This window comes from Glycine soja, chromosome 7, assembly GCF_004193775.1.
Source record: "Glycine soja cultivar W05 chromosome 7, ASM419377v2, whole genome shotgun sequence".
NCBI lineage: Eukaryota > Viridiplantae > Streptophyta > Magnoliopsida > Fabales > Fabaceae > Glycine > Glycine soja.
This window is the reverse complement of record NC_041008.1, coordinates 8,027,289-8,047,711: the sequence shown is the minus strand read 5'-3', so window position 1 is coordinate 8,047,711 and position 20,423 is coordinate 8,027,289. Positions and strand designations below refer to the sequence as shown.

At 32.5% G+C, this 20,423-nt stretch overlaps 3 protein-coding genes across 5 annotated transcripts; 1 reads left to right on the top strand and 2 right to left on the bottom strand.

Annotated features, from left to right (window-relative positions):
- Nucleotides 1–1,928: 1,928 nt before the first annotated feature.
- Nucleotides 1,929–6,471, bottom strand: LOC114418561. Its single transcript, XM_028383984.1, has 5 exons — nucleotides 5,983–6,471; nucleotides 5,848–5,885; nucleotides 3,369–3,639; nucleotides 2,813–3,099; nucleotides 1,929–2,552 (listed from the first exon to the last, which is right to left on the bottom strand). The coding sequence occupies exons 1-5, from the start codon at nucleotides 6,337–6,339 to the stop codon at nucleotides 2,111–2,113; spliced, it is 1,395 nt and encodes a 464-aa protein (XP_028239785.1). The 5' UTR covers nucleotides 6,340–6,471; the 3' UTR covers nucleotides 1,929–2,110.
- A 2,155-nt stretch (nucleotides 6,472–8,626) lies between these two features.
- On the bottom strand, nucleotides 8,627–12,388 carry LOC114418560 (protein CbxX, chromosomal-like). Of its 2 annotated transcripts, XM_028383983.1 has the most exons (8): nucleotides 12,039–12,147; nucleotides 11,258–11,350; nucleotides 10,999–11,109; nucleotides 10,786–10,884; nucleotides 10,576–10,686; nucleotides 10,188–10,491; nucleotides 9,720–9,859; nucleotides 8,627–9,628 (listed from the first exon to the last, which is right to left on the bottom strand). In XM_028383983.1, the coding sequence occupies exons 3-8, from the start codon at nucleotides 11,107–11,109 to the stop codon at nucleotides 9,092–9,094; spliced, it is 1,302 nt and encodes a 433-aa protein (XP_028239784.1). In that variant the 5' UTR covers nucleotides 11,258–11,350; nucleotides 12,039–12,147; the 3' UTR covers nucleotides 8,627–9,091. The 2 variants fall into 2 exon arrangements, with proteins under 2 accessions (XP_028239784.1, XP_028239782.1); XM_028383981.1 differs by lacking the exon at nucleotides 11,258–11,350 and having other exon boundaries at nucleotides 12,039–12,388.
- Nucleotides 12,389–15,689: 3,301 nt separating this feature from the next.
- LOC114418559 (probable chlorophyll(ide) b reductase NYC1, chloroplastic) lies at nucleotides 15,690–20,099 on the top strand. 2 transcript variants are annotated; one of them, XM_028383979.1, is made up of 10 exons: nucleotides 15,697–16,198; nucleotides 16,326–16,404; nucleotides 16,508–16,643; nucleotides 16,865–16,939; nucleotides 17,064–17,259; nucleotides 17,772–17,840; nucleotides 18,017–18,156; nucleotides 18,291–18,413; nucleotides 18,706–18,898; nucleotides 19,480–20,099. In XM_028383979.1, the coding sequence occupies exons 1-10, from the start codon at nucleotides 15,851–15,853 to the stop codon at nucleotides 19,663–19,665; spliced, it is 1,545 nt and encodes a 514-aa protein (XP_028239780.1). In that variant the 5' UTR covers nucleotides 15,697–15,850; the 3' UTR covers nucleotides 19,666–20,099. The 2 variants fall into 2 exon arrangements, with proteins under 2 accessions (XP_028239781.1, XP_028239780.1); XM_028383980.1 differs by lacking the exon at nucleotides 18,706–18,898 and having other exon boundaries at nucleotides 15,690–16,198.
- Nucleotides 20,100–20,423: the final 324 nt, after the last annotated feature.

Below are 20,423 nucleotides of genomic sequence, written 5' to 3'. Positions count from 1 at the left end.
TTTTCATTCTTTTTTCCCGTCTCTACTAAAGGGTTTTTGAACGAAACAAGTAGAAGCAAAATTCAATTGTCATCCATACTTATTCATTGATTTGCGTATTATGCAAATTCAAATAGCACTACTATCTATCTGAGAAACACTGATGCACTCCAAGAAATATAACAAGGCCAAAATCATAGACAAGCCATTTTATTTTTGTCAAAGAAGTCAAGAGATTAATTATACCAGTCAAATAGCAAATGATGAAACAGTCAACGAACATTTTTTACCAAAATGGTATATTCTACTTTTGAAATTATCAAAATAGTATTTTCTTAAAAAAATAATTGTATAGTGTAAATCGACCTTTTGAAAGTCAAATTTGGCTTTATAAAAGTAAGTTTTAGTGATTTTTTACGATAAAAAAATTTATGGTATTTTTTAGTGGACGGAAAATATAAATATAAAGTAAGGTCGACTTATACTATACAAATAATTTTTAAAAAAATATTAGTTTGGTAAATTTAAAAGCACAATACCAGAGAAAAAAAAAAAAGTCAAGATCAAAATTGTAGCACTGTATAGTTGCAGCAACCCAAAAACAGCCTAGCACACGTTTAATCATTTGTCATTATTCTTTATCACCTTTTCTTAGCCAGATAGGATGAAGTTGGACTGGGACCGGTTAATTTCAAAAAAGTCCAAAAACAGACGCATAAGATTTTGAGTATTTTCAGAGAATATATGGATATAACACAAACACACAAACAGACTCACACAATAATAGATTTTAAAAGTGAATTTGAAGATAAGAATAGCATGACCAAAGGTTTCATTTATGCTTTGGGTGTTATTATTGAATATAATGACAAAAGGTATTCCCCCGGTAGCTGTGGATTCGACCCATCCAACAACTTTTTATATGTTGAGATTTTTTATTCCGGAATTCTTATGATAAACTAGTAGTTTGGGTTGTGAATTTAGGTTGTGCACTGAATGGAATAAATATTTTTTTTACCAGTAAAATTTATAATAAATAAGTAAATTGTATTTAATTAAAAATTTGAAATAAATAAATACTTTTAAACATATAAATAATATTTTAGATTTATGATAAGAATTTATATTGTTATACAATATAATTTTTAATTATTGATAATGTATTTTAAAAATATTAAAATTGAAACTAAAGATAATAAACTTGATAGATGAAGATAATAAACTAAATATGATAGATGAAAAGAGATAAAAAGTTAAGAAAAATCTTTAAAAACGCTCTCATAAAAAAAATAACTAAAAATAATAAACTTGATATCAATTTATTGCATTCTGATATTGTTTGGTCATGTTCTTCCAATGCACTGCAACGAGGCACTCAGCTCCAAGGGAAGAAAAGAGCATCCATATTGTCCTTGTTTGAGAAATATCCATAATCCATTCCTATCTGACATGCATTTCAATATAAATTTATGACTTAAATTTCTTTGAGCAGACATTCTAATAATATTCAACGATTCAAAACTAATTTTATCAAAATCAATTACCCAGTTTCAAAACAGTAAGGAAACCTTTACATTTGTGGCGTTGTATTTTCTGTTCTTGTGAACTAAGGTTAAGAAGTTATGAACTGCAAATATGTATTAAATTACTAATATTTGTGACTAAAAGCAAAGGCTATGCCGAATGTATTAAGTAGTTTGGCCTGTCTTGACCTGTGGTTCAGCATTACAGCTGCATAATATGTTGTCTCGAAAGTATAAAATTGCAAATATTATAGCCAAATCTTTCTTTTGGGTTGACTGTAACCAAAATGAGTATATGAACTTGCTATTCTGTGCACATCTATTTGCAATTTGCAGAATTCTTTGTTATATATATGAGGATACTAAAGTAAACAGTCAAGTGTAATTAGGTAAGTCATTACTAAGATATATTTAGCTAATAAAGCATATGCTTAATGGCTAAAGTTCATTGAATGCAAACAATCGTATCATTTTAACACTGAAAAATGGGAACATCTGGAATTTTATATTTGTCAATAAAAATTAAAAAGCTTTTGATGTTTACAGTGGCATATATAAGATTTCTTCATCCTATTTAGCAATTAGTATGAATTTTCCGAGTCCAATGATCATATCATCTGTGAATTATCAACATACTGAAGAAGTTCTGAGCCAAGTTCAGAGACCCAATTCACTGCAGTGCCAAAGAAGAGCTCCCAGAACCACAGATCCAATGCTAAGACTGATGAAAAGATGAGCAATGCCAAGGTCTGATAGCGGTTCAATGGCCAGCCTGAGGCCTTAGCAATTGTCTTCAGAAATGGAAATGAATCAGTATTTAGGTCCTTTTTCGTTATGGACCAAGCTGTTATCCACTGTACATTAGACGGGACTAAATCAAAATCCTCTCTCAATCTCCTCCCAAGATCTGGCATGTGTCCACCCCCATATAGTATTGCAATTTTATTGTGTCCCTTTTCCATTGCTGCTCTTAGGGCCTCTATTGCTACTCTATTTCTCTCACCAATTATAACCGATTTCTCCTCTACATCTGCTGTCACCAGTGTGAACCTTAACAAGAATATGCCATCATCAATACCCAAGTTTTTAATAGTGACCCAACAAAAGTAATATGATTATGTCTATGCAGTCTCTACAAAGAGAAAAATATGAGATAATCAACAAAGCTTCATGTCTTGGACTATACTTTCAAATGAAAATGTAAAGTGTGTTCTCATAACTCAACCTACTGAAACAAGGGTTTGTATATTTGTCTAGTGATCCAAAATGAAGAGAGAGTTGGATTAAAAGAATAAATGTCAGGTACTTACTCAGATGTAAGTCTCTTTGCGAGGAAGACCTTCAAGGCAGCACCAAAATCAAGCCTTGACAATGCCTCTATTTCAGGATATTCTGATGCTTGACTTCCCACATCTGTACAAACACCTCCAATGATAAGAAGGCCAACAAGGGGCATAGGAAGTACACGTGAAGCCCATAAAAGTTTGGATCTCAATGGGTCAAGATCTTCCGGAATTGAAGCTGGCTGCAATACTGCCTTTGTAGACTTAAGAGTCATATCTTTTGCGAAAGAAAAGAAGCTTTCACCTTTTTCAAGCTGAAATTAAAGAATGAAATTAGACCTGAACAAGGAAAATAAAGTGAAAGTGCTGAAAGGGGAAATTATTCCAATTATTTGATGGTTTTCAAATGACGGTTATTAGCTATATTATATATGAGACAGCCAAATGAAATGATACTGAATAATGCAATGCATGGAATCAGATATTGGCTTGAAAGGACAACACCCCAATGGTTGTATTCAGAGTAGCCTTCATAATCAGTGCAATATGTTGAATTAAGCAAGAAAAATAAGCAGTTTAAAACCTGAAGTAATTTGAAGGTCTCATAATCAAGATCTGCATGGTACCAATTCGAAGACTCGTAATTGAGACAATCTAATTGGAAATCAAGTGTAAGAATTAGAGCCATCTGTCTTTGGATGCATCCCAAAATGTTAAAACCCCTTGTGCGTGAACTTTTTAACCTTTTTGTAGTAGTAGCATTTCTTCTATTTTCTAAACTTTCCCTGCTAGCTACCATTTCGTAAAGGACACAATCATAGCTCTCAAGTTCCTTTTGGAGGGCCAGAAAATACCTGCTTATTAGGATCATTCAAATGAATAGTTAATATTGGTTCGAAATAAAACGTAAAAACAATAAATATACAAATTAAGTCAGCGCAACAAAAAACACTTGTACTTATCAAAAGAAAATCTTATGGCCAAAACTAGAAAAGTGTTTATATTAATGACTTCTTAAAAACTAGGAATTTTGTCCGTACCAAAAAAGCTAGCATGTTGTAATTAGTCTGGAATGCAATTTAGAAAATAAACCGAAGGTATCTCATCCCCCCTTCCCCCTTGCAATGTTTGAATGTCATGATGATCATCTTGCTCTTCAAGTTCATTATGAACCAACATATTTTGGAGGGAGAAAAATACTATCAAGCAAGCATCATCACTAAACAAACCATTTACATATACCCCCGATGGTCATTAATATTATCAATATAAGTTCACACTGACAATACCAAACCAGAAGTTTGAATTTAATCATCAGCATGCATCGTCATTGATCTTATCCAAAACCACGAGAGCTGTAAAACAGTGGTTTGTTAGACGTGCATGGACATATATATCTAAAACCATCCTCATCAAACTCCTGTAATATCTTTGGTTGTTAGATATTACACTAGTTCATCTTAGAATTCCAACATCTCCCTTTACCCGTAATAGATTTCTCTTAGAGTATGTTTGGATGAAACAATTTAAAATTCTAAAGAATTTAAAATTCTGAGAATTTCAAATGCTCCAATTTAAATTCCTTTATTTTTAAAATTCTGTGTTTAGATTCCTTTATTAAAGTAAAAGCAAACTTCTCCATCACTCTCTACTTCTACCATCACATGCTCAACAAGTTCGTGATCTTACTCTACCGACGAGGACAAGGATGAAGACCCCGGCGAGTTCCACGGCTTTTTCGTCAATCCAAAAAACAGTGATGGAGATTCCAGAATAGTTCAGGTAAAACTGATGCCGGAGTGCGCGGTCATCTCAGCTTCACGAGCACACGAGACCTACGCTTTGGTCTTAAAAGTGAAGGCTCCACCACCACCACCTCCTTCGCGGAACAGCGCGGTGCTGTCCCAGCGTGCGCCAATAGATCTGGTGACGGTGCTGGACATAGGTGGAAACATGACTGGCGGGAATCTTCACATGCTGAAGCGCGCAATGCGTTTGGTTATCTCATCGCTTGGCACCGCTGACACGCTCTCCATTGTGGCTTTCTCAGCCACCTCCAAACGGCTCTTACCTTTGCGAAGAATGACAAGCCAAGGTCAGCGCGTGGTTCGTCGCATCGTTGACCGGCAAGTGATAGGTCAAGGCTCCAGCGTAGGGGATGCGTTGAGGAAAGCCACCAGAGTGTTGGAAGATCACAGAGAAAGAAACCCGGTGGCCAGCGTCATGCTCTTATGGGACGGTCAAGAAGAAAAGGTTCAAACTAGAGAATTTAAAATTCTCTCTCTTGAAGATAGAATTTGAAATTCTATTCTTTCAAGTAACTAAAGTCTCTTTTAAAATTCTAAAATTTTGAATTCTTTTTACTAAAATATCCAAACAGTTACTTTTAATAAAAAAGAATTTAATTCCCCATAAAAAATACATTACCTAATTAAATTACCTTATCCAAACACACTCTTAATTCTTTATAACTAAGAGAACCACATAATTTTCTCACTTCCTTTCTGATGATGAAAAACCCTCCGCACATACAACAAGGATCAAAGGATAGAATACACACAATCAACACTACAAAAAAAAATAGAAAAAAAAAAACACAAATTAAACCTGGTTTAGCACCTCTTTCCTATCTCAACAAATATTTATATCGCAAATAAGATTACAAGTTTTCTGGAAAAACATGAAAAAACCATAGTGTATCACCCTACAAACTCAAGTCTTTCACTCAAAAGTTACCAGGAATGGTAAACACTCTCTCACTCACAAGAAACTCTTTCACATCTCTTCTGCTTGGGTACATGATGCCCTCTCCAAGTTGGGGTTGTACTTCTCATCTTAAAAACCTCTATTTATAGTGGTAGTGATGACTCCTAAAGACTTCCCAAATAAGAACCAATTAATTATCTCTTAGAATTTCAAGAATAACCTCTATTGGAAATTATCATCACACTCGCACACTCAATACCTTTCACTTATCAATTTATTGCATCTTTAATTACTTCTAACAACTACCAAATCCAAACCCCGACTAGAGCAACAAGTTAAGAGAGACAAACACATACTCTTCATCAGCGATGTGAATTGTGGAAACCAAGTCAACCTACAACACCACCAAAAACAGCACAACATCATCAATAAAAAAAATGGAATCAAAGAGACCCAATTGAGAAAAAAGAAGAAGTAAACTTCAGAGCGACCTGAAGGAAAGGGCGCATAAGTGACCAAGGGAACCTCTTCTTATAGCTGACAAGAGCTGTCTGCAATTCGGCACTGACACCACCATCGGCCCGGCGCTTGAACCGCAAGAAATCGGCGATGGAATTGCTCTTCAGGAACTGTTCCGGCGACCCATTTTCCTGCGGTGCGGAAACGGAAGAAGAAGAGGCTCTGAGGGTAGCATTGGGAAGGGGAGCTCTGGGGAACACAAAAAGAGGGGTTCGGTTGGAGGAAGGGAAGAAGAAGGGTCTGATTCTGGTGGTAGGGGAAGAAGTGGAAGGAGAATCGGAGACGAATGAAGATGAAGAAGAGACTATTGAAATTGAAGTTAGCACCATTTTTGTTCTTCTATGCTATGCAAACACACATAGAGAGAGAGAGAGTTTTGATAACCAGAAAATTAGGATTTGGTTTTCCAGTCACCGAATACTGACCCTGCTACGTTCGGTTATTGCAATTACCACTTACCACTCACCGCTAGTGAGGTTTGATAAATTTGGGTTAAATATGTTTAGGTTGATGTAAAATTAAAAAAAAAAACATATTAATTTCGTTTTTTTATAAATTATATTAATTTATTTGGTCATTTGTAAAAATATAACGCTGTTTTATAATGACAACTTTGTTAATGATGTGTCTGACGTAACTAACTAACAGATCTAATTTTTTTTTTCACCCTCTCAAGTACATGTAAATGACACTTAATTCTTAATGTTTCATTTTCCTCATGGTTGCGAAAAAATTATCCAAAAAGTCATAAAAAGTTGCAACTTTTTAGGTTTTAAGTAGCCATAAATTGTTTAGTTTATTTTAGGAATTTTTAGATCTGTTAATTAAGTTAGATTACCACCAAAAACAAGTAAAAATATATTTTATTTTTATAAGAATAATTATAAGTTCAAAATTAATACTTTTCAAAATTTTAGGCTAATCAGATATAGTTTACCCATAAAAATTTATAAAATATCTTTCTTTTTAGCTTTCATAATTTATTGGGAGAGAATAGTGCATAACTCTTCCAATCATAACTACATAATAAGTTTATTAATTTCTACTATACTTTTTCTCGTTATATATTATACTTATCTTAAAAATCATATTTAATATAATTTTTAATTAGTTTGATAGTATAATAAAATTTATATTAACTATGTATAAAAATAAACTTTTACATATGAAGAAATATAAGAGATATATCTATATGTTGATGAAAAGGATACATATAAGAGGAATATGTTGTATAAATTAATAGAAGTTTTGTAAAATTGAAACAGAAAGATATTAAATGAAATTTTACTACACTTAAAAAAAGGTATAGTTTATTAGAAAGTTAAGGATTAAAAAGTTGAATCTATACAATTTTGATAACTAATTCAATTTTACTCTTACTGAAATAATAAAAGTCAAGTAATGAGATGAATAAAATAGTTACTGATTAGGAAAAAAAAAGGATATGCCATAGGAAGATGATTTTAGTCTTAAACATAATTTTATAAAGTAGAAAAATTTTAAAAATATATTTAAATAAATTAAAAATAATAATATTCATTAAAAGAAAATGAGAATTGGTCAAACAAAAGTAATTTAAAACAAAAAGCAATTGGCTGATCTGATTCTTTCTTATATCATCTTTGTTTGAAAAGTACTGGAGAATCAGTTTTTTGTTAATATTTTTTTCAGTAATGGTGTTTTTTCAGATGAATAAGTGGTTGTTCTTATCACTAACACTCACCTAGTCACCTTTATATTCAGTCAAAAAAAAATCTTTGACCATGTAGCATTGCTGTTTTTGTTTTCCTTAACCTTTGTCTTGCTATTTTTGTATATGTTCTGTTTTCCGTTGTTGGGTTTTCTTCGGGGAAAGAAATGCAAATTTTCTAAGTGTTTGTTATTACTGGCTTGCACGTAATGTTCTGGATTTACAAACTTTCCTTGAATTTTGCTAATGGGAACAAGAAGTTGATTTGGCCTGTTTAGATTCTGTGCTTACTTTTCAAGACACAACAAGTTTTGGTGATGAATTAGGTAAAGAATGTCTTGTCTTATTGCTCGAATTCCATAATCTTTTTTCAAAACATTGATTCATCCCGTAATTGGAAAATTTTCCCGATGACAAAGTAATTAATTGAGTCTTCACAAATATGTTTAAATATAAAGATGAGTTATTGAGGTGGGTTAGTTTGTGATTTTTATTAAGGGGAAGTATTTTTAAATTGAAATATATAAATATATAACAAGTTAACAACTATTCGAATTTCCATTGAATAAAAACATTAAAAAATATATTTTCTATCTTAAATCTGTGAAGAGTATATATTTTTTTGTGAACAACTCATAAGACCTACATATGAAAATATAGAAAATTAATCTTTTTGTCAGCAATTTTTGTTATAACAATAACCTTCTTTCTCGTGGAAAATCGTTTATTAAAAGCCTATTTTAATATTCGAACACCAAAATGACCAAAAGCTTGAAAAACTCGATATTCAACAAATATGAATGTGACATCCAACGGCCATTCAGTATCATACATACGCGCAAAAGCAATACTTCAAAAATAAAAAGCATCACCAATTAACAAACCATTAATGGTTAATAATAATGAAAATATTTTGGGACAGCCACAAATAAAAGAAGATTTCGTTACTCCCCCACAATAATGAATAATAACATACAATGAATACAAATGAAAGGCAGATAAAAACAACAATGATACATAGCTACCTAAACACTCATTTCATTTGACCCTTCATTTCTCCCTATCTCTCTTCCTCTCCCTTCTTAATCACATCATATCACTCATCAAATAATCACTTCTCTCTCTTCTAGTTCTTTCTCTCAAGGTATAGATTTGCATTAGGTGTCTACAAATCATTATTCAGATTAAAAAAATATAGCAAAGTACATGAATGAAGCCTATATAATATTATCAATTACAAAATACAAGGAAAAGAACTCCCAAAAGAATCAACCTATTGTACCAAACTTATTCATGATATGTTCCTCATTGTGCAGATGTCAAACTTGTGTGAAAATTGAGGTAAGCTGAAATGAATCTCTCCAAAATATCTACTAGATTGCAAAGAATGATTACTGTGTTAATTGCTGAAGGCCTGCTTCTAAATCTACCAATGTGATGGTAAGAAGTTCTTCTGTATCCATACAGTCAAAGCTGAGCCTTAGGTCTAAATTTTCTCTAGCATTAACCAACATGGTATCTACCAAACCTCCATTTGTCTCTTTACGCTGCTTTTCTGTTGTTTCCCTCTCTATCAATGCTGCTAAGGCTTTTATACAGCAATCGGGATGCAACATAAATCCATATAGCAAACTATCTTCAGCTAAATTATTCATCTTGATGTGAAGGATTTGCGCTAGTTCTTCTGAGTTGAAATCATTAAATTGAAAAAACTTGGTCACCCGTCTACAGAAACCTTCGTTAGAAGCGATGACTCGCTTCATTGGCTCACAGTAGCCAGCAAATATTACTACAATCTTGCCACTGTCCATGACAGACATAATCTCCTCTAAAGCTTCCAACCCATAGTCCTTATCGTCGGACTTTTGCATTGGTATCAATCTATAGGCTTCATCAACAAAAAGAATTCCCCCCTCTGCTTCCTTGATCTGTAGGCAGTGTTTGGAGTTTGAACTCATTAAGCAACACAGAAAATTTGGTTTCTGAAATAGGAGAAGGATTTCAAAGTAAATAGCATACCTTCCTCCTTGTTTTTGGACCAGTGTGCCCAACAAATTCACCAACTAAATCAGTCCGCTGTACTTCTGTCACTTTATCAGTGGGTAGAATTCCCACCATATGGAGTAATTTTCCAAGAATCCGTGCTACCATAGTTTTACCTATTAAATACACAAGTCATATAGAAATTAATTTTAGAACTAAATATCATTCCCCTATACCAATCAAGTGTTCATGAAAATGGGTATATACAATCAGAATATCATGCCAAACTGATCAGATAGAAACATGACAATTCAATAAAAAAATACAATCAATAGTATAGCATGGACTTTGCTGATAAAAAAAAATAGTATAGCATGGAATGGTGAATGGAGACAATGAAATTAAGTGCACAATAAGAAATCTTTCCAATATTGATTGCAAGATAATAATAGTGAGATATTCTAAAATAATCAATCATTAATATGAGAATAGTATTCTAAAAACCTGTTCCAGGGTTGCCTAGAAAGGCCATATGAGGTGGTCTTCTCCTGCCAACATGCAGACCAAGAGATCTACGTTTCTCATCCAAAAGCATGCCCTTTGCCCACTTGCGTAGTTGTACTTTTAGATCATTAAGACCGACAATATTTGATAGTTCCTTCTCAAGCTCATCCATTTTAGCTTTGGTTTCACTGCATGCCTCAATGGCTCGCTGCTTCCTTTGTTCTTCAAGATGCCAGAGTAATAGTTCCCTAAGTTTCTCAGTTCCCGGGCCTTGGGATAGATGATTTAAAGGAGTCATTCCCTCCTGCAATTAATAGTCTTGAGCATCTATGATGATTTCACCGACAATGTTAAAATAACAGATAAATCAGGAAAATAAGTTCATTACATCGTCCTTGGCACTGCAATCAGCATTGTACTCAAGCAATGTTTTCACAGTTAAGAATTCTTCTGCTCGTAGTGAGTACCAAACAGCAAGATGTAAAGGTGTCATACCGTTCTGCAAGAACAAACTTTTATATGCATTATAAAGCCTAAAAAAAATTCTTGTTTGATTTAAACAAGATTAAATGACAGATGGAATGACAAAAATAATCACATTTGCTCTGGCTTCAACAGTAGCACCACAAGCAAGAAGTAATTGTGCGGCTTCATTGCACCCATTCTTAGCTGCCATGTGCAATGGAGTTTCTCCATACTGCAATAGTATACAAAGAAACCTTTTCAGAATTACAAGACAATTGCTGGAAGTCTAGATTATACATATTTATATTCTAAGAATAACTTTAGTAAAAAGTGGATGTGTGCCCACCATATTCTTGGCCTCCATCTCAACCTTATCTGTCCCTTGCCAATCAAGAAGAAATTTAACTATCTCAGTCCTATTGTGACCAGCGGAGACATGAAGTGGTGTCTGTGCCATCTGCATGTATAACAGATGAGATCCTCAGCCTCAAGCATATAAAATTTATAAGAATCATATGGAATCCTAATCCTAAAAAGCAAGAAATCAAAATACCAATACATAGAAAAGCCAAGCAAAAATCTTACTAATGCCTCATACACCCCACCTTTTTAAAACCTTAATACTTGAATCACAAAAGGAAGCAATCGGATAAATAGATAGTCAATAACACCCTCCTATCCCTTTACATTGGCCATATCTGTCACATAAACCACAAGATGAAAACCCAACAAAATGATCAGCAAAGAGAAGCCATAAACTAGTCCTTTCCCATGATAAGTCTAAAAATATGAAGTCTTCCCCTTGAAAACCAACCCAATTCCTCTTCAACCAAAATACGCCAAAAAACTGTCATGAAAAACAATTGTCAATAAGCTGTAACCCCCTGAGCAATCTCCATCATACCTACCTAGCATATTTAACACCCAAGGCACCATGCTTGTCTCACATTTGTCTTCCAATTCCTAATGTAGCTGACATATTGAACAAAAAAGGTGCTAGTATTGCAAAAAATAAGGATCAAATCAAACAAGAGTGCTACAATCAAGGTAATCCCCATATGACATTGGTATCTTTTCCTACCACCTCACTAAGTTTACTAGTTCATAAGATCACAAACCTACCACTTAATCATACAAGGAACCAGATTACACCCGGCAGCCAAAGTCATCATTAGTCAAAACCAAGTAGATCTGAACATATGCACATCATTCCAAAACCCCCAATTAACCAAAAAAAAAAGAAGTGAGAACTGAAAATGGCATTACCCCATCAACAAAAGCACAAACTTTTTCACACACAACATCACAAAGATCTAATTTTCAAAGCTTCATAAGAAAAAGGATAGCATTTTGGGGATGCCCAGTCGGTGGAAATGGGGATCTTACAACAGGGTTTCTCTCGTTGAGAAGAGAAGGGTTGTCTCGAAGTAGCCTCTGGAGTCCAACGAGGTCGCCGGAGAGGGCGCAGCCATGGATTGTGGCTGGCTTGGCAGGTCTTGAGCGTTGATCCTGAGACCTGCTGTTCATGCTGATGCTGAATTCAATTCCAAAGGAAGGAAGAGAGAAGAAAAAAAATGGGATCAAGATTGAAGAGAGAAAGAAAGAGAAAGTGTTTGTGTTGGGTTGTGGTGTGAATTTATTTTCAGCTAAATATTCGCCTCAGTCTTTGGCGTTCAGGATTCCCCGCGTCCTACTCTTGCGCCTCCTCGATTCTCTGCCACTCTTCCCTCCTCTTTCCTTTTGTCTTCCTTTCTCTTTCTCTTATAGTATTTTCAATAGAAATTTGTTAAGATTTTTTAAGGTTTTTTTTTTGTAGTTTTTATATTATTTTTTATATTTAAAATGTTATGTTGTGGTAAGAAATTTATACATAATTTTGATTAAATAGTAAGAAAATCTTAAAAAAATAAAAAAATTACATTTTATTATATAATTTATTTTCACTTAATCATGGTGACTTTTTGTTTGTCAGATAAATATTATTTTTTATTACTAGAAAAACAATTTCTTATAAGAGATATATATCTTATTTTTAAGAAATTTTCTTGTTATATAGATTTACTCCAATTAAGAAATCTTTCAAAAAAATTTCATTGGAGATGCTTTTACTTTGCATGTTAATTTCTTCTCTAAAAAAATAATAATTTACCTTTTAATATAATTTTAAGTGTTTAAATATATTGTTATCTCTAATAAATATTTGATTTTTATGTTTATTTTTTAATAATTTTTTTTTTGAGTTTCTAATAAAATAATTATTTTTTTCCTTTAATATTTTATTTTAGTCAATTAATAAATTTTGTGTTTGCTTCCTCACAAATTAATGAATTTTATTTTAATCCCGACTAATAATAAATAAATAAAGTTTATTGAAAATCAAACGTAAAATTCGTTAATTTATCGTAGATTAAAAAAAATTCTTGAGAATAAAAAAATATTATTTTATTAGAGACCTAAAGCAAAATAAAAAATTATTAAGAAGTAAATACAAAAATTGAATATTTATTAAGAATAAAAAATATTTACAAGCCTAATTTAAAAAAAAAATTGGTGTACACCATGATGTTATCCAAACACTTAATGAGAGATAAAAAAAATATAAATATAATACAATTTATGAAATGATGAAAAAAAGAGATAAGAAGATATTTATAATTAATAGATATCCATATATTATTATTCTTTTAAAAATAATTTAGTGCAATTTAAATAACTTACTGTATCTATTTAGATACACATGTATTTTTTATTAAAAACAAACTATTTTTGCGATTGAGATACACATTTAGATACGCATGTACTCCTAAAAATAGATTTTGAAACAAGTAAAACCATGTTTTTTTCTGATTATTTAATTAATTTAGTTGTATTTTATGACTTGAATTCAAAAATACTGATTAATTTGGAATAATTTTGTACCAGTGACATTCAAAATGATTTATTTATTTATAATAAAAAATTAGAAAAAACTTAAACAAAAAGTCACATTCAAGCATTTCCTTGATCTCAATCATTTAGATAATTAACTTTCATCGAATGTTGTATTGATTAATTTGTTATCCTTCCTTTTGTTTAATTGCTTGAAGTAGCTTCAATAATTGGCATTGCATTGTGATATTTGTTGATTAAAAAAAGGAAAAAAGAAAGGATTATGACATTTCACGAATGATCAATGTCATTGTAATTTGAAACAAAGGATGCTAATGAGTTGTAAAGAACCGACGGAGCATGAATTGTTTTAGGTTTTTTTTTTTTTATGTATGCTAACATTAAATAATTATGATTAATTGTGAAGTCATTGTGGAATAAGTGGTTAGATTTATTTTATTTTATTTTAATCCGAACACTGAGTTTTACCTGAAGCAACCCCACGTACATAAGATCCACCTAAGATACAAGCAGGCTGCTAGAGCAATACTAATCGTTGAATCTCATGCATATCTAGGATATATTTGATTTGTATTTTGTTTTTAAATTGTTTTCATTTTTAAAAGATTAAAATTTTGAAAATATGTTTGGTTTAATTTTTTATTTTTTATTTTTAGAAAAATAAAAATATTTTCAACAAGAAATATATTTTTAGATTTATTTAAAATTATATTTATTGTCATTACATTTTTATTTTACCCAAAATCAAGATTCTGATTTTAACCAAACACATCTTTATTACCATTTTTTATTTGTAGTGAAAATAAAAATATAACTCACCAAACCAAACACTTCTTTACTCACCTAATTTTAATGATCGTATATTTTGTTCTGTTATTTTTATAATTTGGCAAATCTTATTACAAATTCTTTTTCTCACCCAGTTTACCTCCCATTTTTTAAAAATTGCAAAATTTGCCTCTTTGTTAGTTAAATATTGATTATGGTTAATTAACTAATAACGTAACAATTTTAATTTTACTAACGTGACACTCTAATGTCAGCCTAGCAGTACACATGATTAAGAATAAAATGTGTGAAATTTTAAAAATAGAACGACAAAATCATTTTGAAAGTAAAGAAAAAAAAATGCATGGAAATTTAAAAATATGAGACAAAATATGCGGAAAAAAAGTTTAAACAAATTGTTCCTTTTATTTAATTTCTCTGCCTACTTTGTCTTCAATGTTAAAGACAACAATAAAATTACTTCAGATACACATATAAATGTATTGATTATCTCTAAACTTAAAATATTGGATCCTAAACAAAACACTACTTTTATATTAAAATAAAATAAAAATATGAAATCTTATAGTAGTACTATTTTTAATTATTTTTACCTATATTTTTAATAAAAAAACTTAACTCGTCAAGCTAACCCATGCGGCATGCCGACCTGTTGCGAGTCTGTTTTTGATAGACTGAAATAAGGCTAACCACACAAGCTAATGGGTTGGGTTGGATTTCACCTAACCTGCCTGAAAATGGGTTACACTGGCCTATCAATTAGCCTAAATCTTTATCATTTTATCACTTATATTAATAATAAATAAAATAATGTGACAATACAGTTATTTTTTTTATAAGAAAAATTTATGTGAATTAGATGGCGAGACTCATCAAAATCATGATAGACTCAACACTTACAAAATATTTATAAAAATACTTATAAATTATTCAAAAAAATCTTACATAAAAAATAGAAATCAAATTCACATTTTTTGATACAAGAGTCTTATTTGGAGAATCTAGAATGATTTTTTATTAGATATTTCATGCTTGTATATAAAAAAGTTTGACAATCTAAGTATAATATAAATACAAATTCTAGAAGCTGAATTCCTTAAACAAAATAAAGTTATACAATCTAAGTATAATATAAATACAATTATTCATTGTCCTCTCTGTAATCTAAGATAAATTCGAAAAGGGTTGATAAATCTCAAGCAAGCAAGCAGAAAGGAAAGTGAGGTGGCCGCAGACCCACAAAGCCACGTGTCTTTAACCAATGAAGATTAGGTTGCTTCAACGTGTGGTCATCACACTCTACTATGTTCCTTGTTACGTTTCTAGTTACACATCCCTTAGATCAAGCTTCGTCTGGATATTTTTTTCCACCAGAAAATTACAAAAACATAATTTTCAGTTTTCACCAAAAAGATAACAATAAATAAAGCAACAAGCCATCTCAAATTGAACAGCTTTCAGTCACCAAACAAACATTTTTCCATGAAACTTGCATCTACCATTATTATTCTATCACATCCATGGCCACAGTTGTGAAGCTACATGTTGTCCCAGAATGTTTGAACCAACAGAAAACGAGGTCGCTCAGGAGGGGATTTGGCTCATGCCCTTCCCCTGGGGTGCTTGGTTTTGGCCATTATTGTGATCGGTTCTCTGTGAAAGTGTGCAGGGCTTTTAGGACTGAGGATGGTGGGGATGTAAAGGAGAAAAAGTTACGAAATTTGAAGAAAAATGAAGAGAAAACCAAAAGGGAAAGTGGGTTTTGGAGTTCCCTCAAGTCTATCTTGTTGAGGAATTTCATGGTGGGTTCAAAATCAGATGATGAGTATCGCCAAGCTGTGGCCAAGGTGGAGGGTCTCCTATCCTCGGTAAGTTGTTGTTTTTCTTTTATTGTTTTTTTGTAAAAACATGTTACTGAGTTTATATTTTGGTTGATATTGTGTAGTATTGAATGCTGAACGTAACTAACTGTGTTTGTGTATTGGCAAAAACTAGATCGCCATTCAAATTGGAAGATATATTGTGACTATGATGAGCACTGGGGTCATCCTTTCAATTGGATTTCAGATGTCAGGTTGGACTATATGCAATTTTTCCTAATTGTTGATGTATATGAAATTCTAGTTATGCATTGGTTCCCCAAATGGGATGCTAAATTTTCTGTGAGTTTTGTGAAGGTGGAGACAGTCAGATGGATGCATTAATATGGTATAGTTGGCTAGGAGGAGTAATCATTGGGACAATGATAGGTGCTAACATGGTGTTGGAGGAACATTGTCGTGCCGGCCCACGTAATGTTGTCATAACGGGGAGGTAAAGTAACTTCATGCTCTTCTTCTTAAGTGATTATCATCATTTTTGCTATTTAATGAACCTGTGATATCTTATATATTTCTGGCTTGATGTGGAAGATAGAAATTATCATTACATGAACATTTATGGCTTTGTGAATTGGTTTACTTTGATAATATGTAATAATATGTACTGATGTCTTCATGACATTGTTTATTGCATCTTGTAAATGGTTTGTGCAGTACAAGGGGATTGGGTAAAGCCTTAGCTCGGGAGTTTCTTCTTTCTGGAGATCGTGTGATTGTTACCTCTCGCAGGTGGTGTTTTGAACTATGAGAACATTTTATAGAGATTGAAATAATATATTTTGCAGCTTTCATCTATGCGTTACTAACAACATGTCGTTGTCGTTGCACCTGTTCTCTCATTTTGTGAAGACAGCCCCGAGTCTGTGCAAGCAACTATCAAAGAGCTTGAGGAAAATCTAAAGGAAGGCATTGCCAATGCAGTTGGCTCTTCTCTGACAAAGCTTTCACATGCAAAAGTTGTAGGCATTGCTTGTGATGTTTGTGAACCTCATGATGTGCAGAGACTGGCTAACTTCGCTGTCAAAGAACTTGGTCATATTGACATTTGGGTAAGTGTTGTGGTTGTTGTCGTTGAACATCATCGGATTTTATAAATAAAACCAGAGAAGTGCATACGGAATCTAAACTAAGAGGGAACATAATAATAAAACCTGTACATGAACACTGACTATTGAAGCTAATAGTTGTAAACTATCAGTTTTTGCAGCTGTAAAACTTGACTATCAATCAAAATCTCATGTATTTATATTCATCTTGTCACTTTCCAATGTTATGAAGAAATAGAAATATATTCAGATAAAAAAATTCTGTAGTCATTTTTTATGGTATTTACATTTTAGTATGCGTAATTAAAAACTAATAAATTAGGTGTCTGTCTACATGCAATAATTTGATGAAGATAAGCCTTGGAGAAAAGGAGCTGTTGTGCTAATTGAGTGACTCTACTAATATGCTTGTTATCCCTTCAGTGAAAGTTAAGTTTTCCATTGCAGAATGCAGTTTTATGTTTCTGGTTCTAATCTTTTTGTTTTTGCATTTTTATATTAAAACTATTCAACAGATAAACAATGCCGGAACAAATAAAGGTTTTAGACCATTGCTTCAGTTTAGTGACGAAGATATTAAACAGGTATATGTTATGAGTAATTTCTTATTTATTTTGCTAAAACAAAATGTTGTTTAAGTTTAATAGTCCTCTATCAGTCTTGACTCTTGAGACTGAGATGTAAAAGTTTTGTTCCTAAATTATCAATTTTTTGTCTTTAACCTCATCTTGAAAAATTGATTGGTCTATAATTGTTGTAGATTGTCTCAACAAATTTGGTTGGATCTATCCTCTGCACTCGAGAAGCCATGCGTGTTATGAGAAACCAAGCCATTGCAGGTCACATATTTAATATGGATGGTGCGGGTTCTGGAGGCTCTAGCACACCTTTGACTGCTGTGTGAGTAGAATGTAGTTTGTTCTATGGGAGGATTCTGATGATTCCACTAAGCTTTTGCAATATTCTTCTAAAGTCATGGTGGGTGGTGGTTGCTAATGATGCTTACCATTCTTTGTTTTCATTTAATATGGTAGATATGGTTCTACAAAGTGTGGCCTTAGGCAACTTCAAGGATCACTATTAAAGGAGTGCAAGCGATCCAAAGTAGGTGTCCATACTGCATCTCCAGGCATGGTTCTTACAGATCTGCTTTTAAGGTAGATGTCTATTGCAAACCTGTTTCAACTTGGTTCTCCGAAGTGCTTTTTTATTCTGCACGGGTCACTTCCCTAAGCTTGCAAATTTTAAAGTTCTAATTTCTTTTCCGGCCTTCAACAATATTTTCTGGTGGCCCTCATTGTTCTTATAAGAACTAGTTATTTATTTGAGCATAACATAGTCGGTCTCTTTTTCCCCCACAATTAAGAACTTTCTTGTGTTTACTTCACATAACTTTCTATGATCAAATGAATATCGCTTCATAATGGTGATAAGTATGTTTCTTCACAGTGGCTCAACTGTCCAAAACAGGCAGATGTTTAACATCATCTGTGAGCTTCCCGAAACTGTTGCTAGAACACTAGTTCCACGCATGCGGGTTGTTAAGGGAACAGGCAAAGCTATCAATTACTTGACCCCTCCCAGAATCTTACTTGCTTTGGTCACTGCTTGGTTACGGCGAGGTCGCTGGTTTGATGATCAGGTGACAATTGTTTTGGGGATGAAATCAAAATATATTATTATGTTATGATGATATAAACTTTCACTACATGGTATACTTCATAAACGAAAAAGTCTCAATAATGTCAAATATATTTTTGAAGATACTTCGTTCGAATTCGAAAAATTATAATAGCATATAAGGGAGACCTGAAGGATTAAGCTTGCAAGTGCATATGAATGTTTATCCTTAAACACAGTATTTATCTTATATTTCAGTGAAAATTTTAATTTAAAATCAATTTAATTTGCTTGCTGGACCAAGTTGGGGATGTGTCCTAATTTTTAATCTAAACTTAAAATCCAAGTTCCACATTTACTAGAGATATTGCTTGATTAGAGCGTATAAAGCTTAGGCACCCCTACCTTCAAGCTTTATAAGCTCTTATCAGACACAATCTCTAGTCAATTTGGAACTTGGATTTTTCCCGATAAAACTGATTCAGGTTATTGAGGTACATATGTAACCCTTTCTTTTGCTGTGTGTTATCCAATGTTACTTAGCTATGGTTAAATGGAGAGATATAAATTGAACCAAAACTTAGAGCCATGTGTGTGTTTCAGGGAAGAGCATTATATGCAGCTGAAGCAGACCGACTTCGTAATTGGGCTGAAGATCGAGCCCGATTTTCTTTCACCGATGCAATGGAAATGTACACAGAGAACACCTGGTTATCTGTCTTCTCACTTTCAGTTGTCTGTGCCTTCATAATTCTTTCCAGCACAGGCAGCAATTTGCCTGGAACATGATGTCTTGCTGCCAATGCAAAAGTGCATTTGCTTTTGTGGACAAATAATTGGTGCCTGAAATCATCATCAAGACAATAGAATGAATCTAAAGTCTAAAAAATTATAAACAAAGTGGATCTGTTTTTTTCCCACCATGTCCACCTAAACAATTATCATTTGACACACTTAGTTGTCTGTGACCTTTAGCTCAGACATTTGGCTCCCCATGTACTATATAGGCAGCCCTGCAATCAGCATTCTTCATTGAGATGCTTATAGTCATAGTATGTTACTATGTATAGCCTTTCATTAAATTGTAGACTAGTGAAATCTCATATTTTCTACCCAATATATTTATTTGAATGTATATTTATCAGTGTGCTAAAATCTGAAATTTATATTGGTCATTGGACAACACTTTTGGATAATGTTATATACAGTTTTTTGTTACTGCACTACAGGTGTAAACTCAGTTTTGCAAATATATGCAAAACTTACTAATTTCCATCATAGTACCTAATCGTTTGTAATGAAGTTTTTCTTGTAATTACGTCTTTTACAAGATTTAAAACTGAGACTTCAATTAAAAGTTTTGAAGTTTTTCTTGTAATTATGTCTTTTTTATCTACACCATTCGAACTGAGACTTTAATCAAAAGATCTAAATAAAATTTTACTCGGATGTTGATTAATGCTATATACGTATGAAAATTTAAAAGACAAAAAGTGTTAATTATGTAAAAATATGTGAGTTTTGTGTTGGATATGCATACCAAGTAG

Excerpts from the sequence above, each read along its gene's own strand:
- LOC114418560 (XM_028383981.1), bottom strand. The coding sequence starts at position 12,179 with ATGAACAGCAGGTCTCAGGATCAACGCTCAAGACCTGCCAAGCCAGCC. Across the intron at positions 11,110-12,038 it reads TCAACGAGAGAAACCCTGTT|ATGGCACAGACACCACTTCA; the intron begins GTAAGATCCCCA and ends TTATACATGCAG. Across the intron at positions 9,629-9,719 it reads GTCCAAAAACAAGGAGGAAG|ATCAAGGAAGCAGAGGGGGG; the intron begins GTATGCTATTTA and ends CACTGCCTACAG.
- LOC114418561 (XM_028383984.1), bottom strand. The coding sequence starts at position 6,339 with ATGGTGCTAACTTCAATTTCAATAGTCTCTTCTTCATCTTCATTCGTC. Across the intron at positions 5,886-5,982 it reads TTATGCGCCCTTTCCTTCAG|GTTGACTTGGTTTCCACAAT; the intron begins GTCGCTCTGAAG and ends GTGGTGTTGTAG. Across the intron at positions 3,640-5,847 it reads ATTCACATCGCTGATGAAGA|GTATTTTCTGGCCCTCCAAA; the intron begins GTATGTGTTTGT and ends CCTAATAAGCAG.
- LOC114418559 (XM_028383979.1), top strand. The coding sequence starts at position 15,851 with ATGGCCACAGTTGTGAAGCTACATGTTGTCCCAGAATGTTTGAACCAA. Across the intron at positions 16,940-17,063 it reads GTGATTGTTACCTCTCGCAG|CCCCGAGTCTGTGCAAGCAA; the intron begins GTGGTGTTTTGA and ends TTGTGAAGACAG. Across the intron at positions 18,414-18,705 it reads CTTACAGATCTGCTTTTAAG|TGGCTCAACTGTCCAAAACA; the intron begins GTAGATGTCTAT and ends GTTTCTTCACAG.